This window comes from Onychostruthus taczanowskii, unplaced genomic scaffold (genome assembly GCF_017590055.1).
Source record: "Onychostruthus taczanowskii isolate IOZ18803 unplaced genomic scaffold, ASM1759005v1 scaffold201, whole genome shotgun sequence".
NCBI classification, from domain to species: Eukaryota; Metazoa; Chordata; class Aves; order Passeriformes; family Passeridae; genus Onychostruthus; species Onychostruthus taczanowskii.
Window position 1 is genome coordinate 353,238 of NW_024499252.1, and position 7,450 is coordinate 360,687.

Genomic DNA, 7,450 nt, shown 5'->3' on the forward strand with positions numbered 1-7,450 from the left:
TAATGTGATGGTGGGGATATGGATGCAGTGCATTACCAGCATTGCTCTCCCCGGGTCAGTCCAGCACTTGGCTAACAGTGCCATACCTCTGCGGGCCACACCAATATTGCTGGTCAAGCACAACAATATTTCCTGATTTAGTGATTGTTTCTGATTTTTTTTTCCCTGTTCCATGGGAGAAGGGGAAGAAAAAGAGAACATGATTTGCTAAATTCAATTGAATGTTCAGATGGCTGGGTCATTCCCTCCCCCTACCCTTCCTCCCGAGCAAAATAAATTATTTTCACGAATAAACTATTCCCTGGAACAAATCCACTCAGCTGAAATCCAATTAGCTCTACAGACACTGGGTCACAGAGCAGACTCAAAATGTTGACTCATACCCTCAGAAAGTAACACTGGGGTTGCAAACTGTGCCTGTGAGTGGGTCCTTGCCAATTCCCAAGGCACATGACAAGACTCAGGACAGGAGTGACACAAGACAAAAGCCACACATGCTCCCAAGCAGTGGCCTCCAAAGTGGGGGTGTGCATGAAGCAAATAGTCTTTCTACTGTTACAAAGCTGCAATGAAACACAAGTATTAAAAGTATCCAGAAGAGCGGTGAGCTCTGTGCCCATGACCAGTCTGCTGGAAAACCAAGAGCTGTCATTCAATATTATATATACACATAGTATTAATTCCTGGCTGTGTGCAAAGGTCTGGCAAATCTGCCAGAATGTCAAGAGCTACATTTTCTGTGTACTAAAAAACTAGCATGATTTTCTAGCTGCAGAGCTCCAGAAGATCTATTGTACAAATATTGAAGTCAAACATCCAGCACAGGGAAAGATTTCAAAATACACGTAACCTTTAAAAATCGAAATCATGCAGATGGTAAAATAACAAAGCCACCAAGAGAGATGTGGGTGATTCCCAGCATCTCTGGAAAAGGAAGAAAAGCAACTTCCTGATATGTTTCTCTTACCACAAACAATGGAGGAGTCCCAAGTGTTTTCTGAGCTATCAAACACCAAGCACAATCAAACCAACAGGCCAAGGAACTGCAGTCTCAGAATTAAGTGTGGGTTTGTGCCTCGGACAAAAGAAAGACCAAAAACAGCTTCAATCCTCCCAGATCTCAACACAAAGCTGCCTTTTCTAAATTCTCCATACACTAACTCTGCTTCCTCCCTCTGCTTGTTACAGAACTAGATTTTAGCACCTCGATTTCCACTATTCATTCTCTCCATCAGGAATGACTGCAAGGAATTGTTTTAACACCAAACTTTGTCATTTACGTTCTCTCAGCTGCTGCCATCTCCCTTTGCTGAGTGGCTTGTCTTTTGCCTCCAAAAAATGATATCCCTGCTTCACAATAGGCAAGAACAATTTTCTGCCTGTTTGATGAATAAAGCACTACCCAAAAATAACATTCAGAGATTATTCTTCTATGACAGCCATTTGTCTTTGCTCTGTGAGTGGCAGCATTGCAACTATAAATGGATGAAAATTCATCCATTTACATTCAGCCATTCCTTGTGCGACCAGGTAATAGAAAAGTCTCAAATATTTACTGCTAAGTGCAAATATATAATTAAATACAAAGTAAGGATTAAATCTATTGTACTTTAGGAGGAATCTGGGTGTGATACACAGTATCTTGGAACAAAAGCTGGTTTATTGTGTTTTTTTTTTTTTCATATTGACGCAGATATGTTACCCAGCATTAATATAATTAATTAATAGCTACAGTGGAATATACAGCTAAAAACACAAGAAACGACACAGATTTCCTTCCAATAGCAAAGCACATTTAACAAAGACTTTTTTTTTGGGATTGCTATGAGTTAGTAGTGTGAACCCTAGTGTAAATTACTGGTATGTTCAACAAGGTTTTTGAACACTGAGGATTGTTAGTCTCCCTTATGTTGATTGTACAGCCTATATCAAATTTGTCCCAATCACCGTTTTCATCTCTGTTTTCTTGGGACTTTTTATAAAAATAAAGGCAAGCAGATTTGTACACAAAGGCAAAAAAACTCTATTAAAAAAAAAAAAAAAAAACCTGTCCAGATAGTATGGTATGAAAAACCTACTCAGGGAATTACAGAAAACCTTTTGCTGCTCAAGAGTCAACACAACATTTCAGTGGGTAGATCCCACTTGTACAGAAGATATAACTTTGTTACACACCTTTTTAATTAAATTCTTAATTGCATAAAGAAAATTCAGAATCTTTTCAATATCCTTTGAGTCTCCTCTTGTATATTTTCCTTCTCTGTTAGTAATTACTTCTGAATATTGCATCTGCTCAAAGGGGATAGTAGCAGATGCTTTTCTCTGAGTATGTAAAGGATAGCAGAGAACTAACCTAAACTGATGTAAGCTTAGAGGAACTCCTGTGTAATAAGTAAAAGAATAATGGTGTCACTGGACGAATAATTAGATGAAGTAAAGGATCTTATCTAGATCATGCCTACCTGGTGTCCTTGGAACTTTCTTTCCAATTTGCCATTTCTGTTCATTCCTGAGAGCATCACACCTTCCCCTGTGGTCTAATGTCAGTTCTGCCCCTCTTAGCCAGTCTTAGTCTGTTTCATGCAACTGTTTACAAACATTAAACTCTTGATGTATTTCTAGCAAATTACAAAAACACTGCTGTCAGATGGTTTGTTTCCATTTATCTTAGTAGCATTTCCATGTGTTCTCTGCTCACCCATTCTCAGTGTTCAAGGACTAATTTTAAACTTGGTGAATGCCTGACTCGGTTTGGCCCATTTAATTCCCAAGAAAACAGGCTCTAGGCTGTATCTGTGTGGCTTCACTCATGCAACCATTCAGTGACGAACTGGAAATGGGTGTCCCACTGCCAGGCACACTGAGCAGCCCCGGCCCATCGCTGTGGGCCGCCAGGCCGGCGGGGGGCACCGAGGGGCTGCAGCTTTTCTGGGCCTCTGTGCTCGTCTCCGATGGGGCTCGTGTCCCTGAACAAACGCTGAGGTGCTGCTGCCATGAAATTATTCCGCTCACAGCTGCTGAGGAGGCCATCACAGCTCCTCACGGACCCTCGGGGCCCCTCACGGCTCTCACAGTCCCTCACGGCCCTCACGGCCCCTCACGTCGCTCAGCACAGCGCCCCCTGGCGGACAGCGCCGTCCGCCCCTCACAGAGCGCGCGCGCCCCCCAGCGCGCCCCCCGCGCTCCCCTTCCCGCCAATGAGCTGCCCACACGCAGCGGCGGCTCCAGGATGCCCGCGGCAGTCGCCTGACCCAAGACTCGCCGCTGCCGGGCGAGCGGCGCAGCCGTCCCGACGTTTCTAGGGCGGGTGCGGCTCTTCCCGCCGAGCCGAGGGGGTCTGAGCCTTGGCCGACGGTCCCACGGTATGGCCAGCTGCTCCGGCACCTCCAGGAGCGAGAAGCAAGGGGCCTCGTCCTCAGGACCTCTCGCCGCGGTGCGTCTGGGAGTTATGGTTCACCTGGCCGCAGAGTCTCCCTGTGTGTCAGCAGGGCGGAGAGGAAGAAAACTACAGCTCCCAGAGAGCAGCGCGGGTGCCGCTGTCATCGCTGGCGCCGCGCTGGGGGCGCGGGCTGTGCTGGCCCGGGAGCGGCGGGGTCCGCGGCGGGGCCGCCATGGATCTGTTCGGGGACCTGCGGCGCATGAACAAGCGGCAGGTACCGGGCTCTCTGCCCTCACCGGCAGCGGCGGATTGCAAACGCCAGCTTGCAGGGTCCTTCCCACCACTGTCCCCGTGTGCTGCCGAGAACAGGAGCCCAGAATAATGAAGGAGTGTGGTTAAAGCGCATCCGCTGCTGTGAGGGCCGGCGGAGCGGGAGCACTGGGGGCAGAAAGTCAAATCAGTGATTTTCTAGATAAGAGATTTCAGTATGACAGTAGCAGGAAATGATCTTTTGTCGAGTCTCGTCTGCTCCAGCTCCTCTTTTTAAGAAAAGTCGCTCTCAGAAAGCCAGGCTCTGCTGGTAGGCCGGTGCGGTATTTCCGAGCTCGGCAGGGAGGCAGGGTCGTGTCACCGAAACAGCTCTGATCGTCTGCCAGGGCGCTTCCCCAGCTTTATAAGCCTTTATCAGAGTGTTCTGTCACTGCCACACAGGAGTGAATTATCCCAAGACTAAGGCACACTGAGGATTCCAGCTTTATGCTGCAGTTTGGTGGATTCTGACGTGGCAGCCTGTGCTACCAGACTTGTGTTGGAGTAGGATTTTAACCTAGAATTTGAGGTGGACTTGAGTTAAAGTTCTGTGTTGTTCTTCCAAATACAATACAGGACCTTTAAAAACCGATTTTCTTGTTTCACACAGCTATATTACCAAGTCCTAAATTTTGCTATGATTGTGTCTTCTGCCCTGATGATCTGGAAAGGGCTGATCGTGGTGACTGGCAGTGAGAGCCCCATTGTGGTGGTGCTCAGGTGAGTCAATGGAAAGGCTTTCTGCTTCAAGTCCAGGAATTGTTTTGCCTTTTGTCTGGTCCCCCTCCTCCTTGGATACAGTTGGAATTTGAGATGTCACCTATTTAAAGAAAGACTCAAACACTCGCTTTCTTCTAGCTGTGTTTGGGCTCCAACAAAAGTCACAGTGTCAGTAGCCATGGCCCAGTTCCCACTGAGGTTTGTAGGAGCAGTAGATGTGTGAGACCTTTTAAAATCCAAGTTCCTTCACTTAATGGGTAAACTCCTGCAGATTGCTTTCTGGGATTTGGGTTCTGTTAAAGGTCTGAGCAGTGTAACTGAATGGGTGAAGCTACAGATCTCTGTTAGAACTGTGGATTTATCTGTAAGAATTAAATGTTCTTTGATTTCATGGTGCTTCTTTCATTTTTGCCAACAGACTCTCTTTCTTGTTTTTTGTAGTGGCAGCATGGAGCCAGCTTTTCACAGGGGAGACCTGCTGTTCCTAACAAATTTCCATGATGACCCAATCAGAGCTGGTGAAATAGTTGTTTTTAAAGTTGAAGGCAGAGACATTCCAATAGTTCACAGAGTTATCAAAGTACATGAAAAGTAATGCAACTTGGTGGTTTTTTGTTTGTAAAGCTCCTTTCCTTCCCCGTGGCTTTCAGTGTCAATTTAATTGTGGTTTAGTGTGTGAGAAAGGCAAGTGAGGATCAGCAGTGAGAGAAAGCTCAGCTGTAGGATGTGATCCACTTCTGTCCCCAGTTCTGTGTCACACTTTGTGAGGGTCTGAGACCTTTCCCTCAGCGGAGCTGCTCAGGCTTGGAGCAGCTGGAGCTGTGCCCAGGATGAATCTTGGCAGCAGGAATGTGCGTGGGAGCAGAATCCACATCTGTGCTGTTGGTTGTGCAGTTGGGATTTTGGTTTTAAGATGTAAATTTTTGATGGAAGGTGGAGATCCAGAATCAGGGTGCAGCCTGACAGAGTGTGTGAACTTTGCTAACTGAAGTTTTCCAAATTTGATTCAGGATAAAAGAAGAGACTCTTGTTATTCTTGTGTCTCTTGGCCACACTGCCCATGACAGTTCTTGCTGAAAGCAGCAGGGAGAGGGCTTGGTTTGGCCTTGATTGCAGATGCCTGCCCTGCCAAACAGTTCTTCCAAACCACAGTTCTGCTCCTAGTTCTGCACAGTGAAAAGCCAAGCTGGAGGTGGCAAGCAGTGATGTATTTGCTCCATGAACTGAAGGTGTTTATTTCTTGAGTAGCATCTGTTCTTCCATGCTTTTTTAAAATTTCCAAGAATTGCTTATTTAATTTTTTTTTTAAAAATTACCTAATTTGTCTTTATGAGAACTCCTCATTTCTTGATATTGGTACTTAAGCAAAATTCATTTGAAGACTGTAAACTTAAGAACTTTATTTGAATTTGTGTTCTGTGGAAGATGCTGATAAACACACAGGATTTGCTGAGGAAGTTTAGTGCCTGGATGGACAATGTCCCTTTCATGTCCCTTGTGTAATTGCTTACATCAATTGACAATCTAGGAGTGTTGTAAAAAATGTTTCTTGCTTTTTATCTGTCTGTTGATAGATAAAGTCAGTAAAGTCTGTAACGTTAATGATTTAATGGTGGTTGTTCAATAAGCAGGGCTGAAAGCAAACGTTGTTATCTAATCTTGTAGCACTTTTCATCCTCATTTGCTTTGTAGATGTTAATTGATATTTTTAAATTAAGTGCTATTTAGTTTATCACCTCATTGCCTTCTAGAGGAAATGGGAACATCAAATTTCTGACTAAAGGGGATAATAATGAAGTTGATGATAGAGGCTTGTACAAAGAAGGTCAGAACTGGTTGGAGAAGAAAGATGTTGTTGGAAGAGCAAGAGGGTGAGTAAAGCAAAATGTACTTTGTAATTAAAGAGAAAAATTAGGTCTTAAATCGGTTCTGCTGTTGCTACAAACCAGATCTGATGTATTTTTTCAATTTCTTAAATGGAATTGTAATTTAAAAGAAAACCTGGAAAAGTTGCTTCCTATAGTCCTCACACTGATGTGGAGTGTGGGGGTGGAAAAAAGGGCATTTAACAAATAGTTCACCTGAAAATGCAATATTAACCAGCTTCTCCTTGTAATTGCTGGGAATTTCTAGGAAATTGTTTTGGCATTCCACAGAAATTTTATGGAAGGTTTGAGCTTTTGACTTTGTCTCCTTCTCCTTCAGTTGAGCTGAAATCTCTTCAGATTTTCTCAGATAACTTTGATTAAGGAAAACTAATGAATTTTACTTCCTATTCAGATCCCCATTAGGTGTAGATTATGGGATCACACTGAAATATTCCAGACTGAGTAACATTAAAATACTTCCATGTAATATTTAAGGGTCAATTTTACATTCACCTGTTTTGTCAATTACAGGTTTTTGCCCTATGTGGGAATGGTAACTATAATAATGAATGACTACCCAAAATTTAAGGTATGTATGCTGACATTGTGAATACTTGAGTTGCTAAAATAACAAGTACAGACAATAAGAACCTTGCCTCTAAGCATACATGTTAATAGATTTGTGCCTGTGGTTTGGTATCTAACGTAGGATGAGCTGGGTTTCCTTGCTGACTGTTGGGCAGTAGAATTTGTTGTTTGTAAGGAGTTGGAAACATATCATTTATTAGAATTTTGTTAGTTAAGTGTATGCAGTTGTGGTGCCTGGTTATGATGAATTTGATCGCTTTAAAATCTTCCTGCAATTTTGTAGGGCCAGAGCTCTGTAATTGTGCAGAGTGTGATGTTTGAGAGGGCATCTTTTGAGCAGTTTGTGCTTTCAGAGCTCAGTGGAGAGGAATTGTAACGAGTCTGTGTTCTGTGTTTCCTTGCAGTATGCTCTGCTGGCAGTGATGGGAGCATATGTACTGCTCAAGCGGGAATCCTAAACTTGAGAACAGGGGGAAACAGCCAGGGGGAAACAACTGATATATTTCAGATGGTTTCATTTCTGTATACAGTTACAAAACTGTGCAAGCTTTTGTCTTGTCTGAATAAACGACTCCTAATGAGTGAA

General features: G+C 43.8%; 1 protein-coding gene across 1 annotated transcript; it reads left to right on the forward strand.

Moving 5' to 3' along the window:
* The first annotated feature begins 3,540 nt into the window (after nt 1–3,540).
* On the forward strand, nt 3,541–7,450 carry SEC11C (SEC11 homolog C, signal peptidase complex subunit). Its single transcript, XM_041403813.1, has 6 exons — nt 3,541–3,653; nt 4,299–4,408; nt 4,850–4,999; nt 6,160–6,279; nt 6,808–6,865; nt 7,269–7,450. Exons 1-6 carry the CDS (start codon nt 3,612–3,614, stop codon nt 7,320–7,322), a joined length of 534 nt encoding a protein of 177 aa, XP_041259747.1. The 5' UTR covers nt 3,541–3,611; the 3' UTR covers nt 7,323–7,450.

Excerpts from the sequence above, each read along its gene's own strand:
- SEC11C (XM_041403813.1), top strand. The coding sequence starts at position 3,612 with ATGGATCTGTTCGGGGACCTGCGGCGCATGAACAAGCGGCAG. Across the intron at positions 4,409-4,849 it reads CCCATTGTGGTGGTGCTCAG|TGGCAGCATGGAGCCAGCTT; the intron begins GTGAGTCAATGG and ends TGTTTTTTGTAG. Across the intron at positions 5,000-6,159 it reads GTTATCAAAGTACATGAAAA|AGGAAATGGGAACATCAAAT; the intron begins GTAATGCAACTT and ends ATTGCCTTCTAG.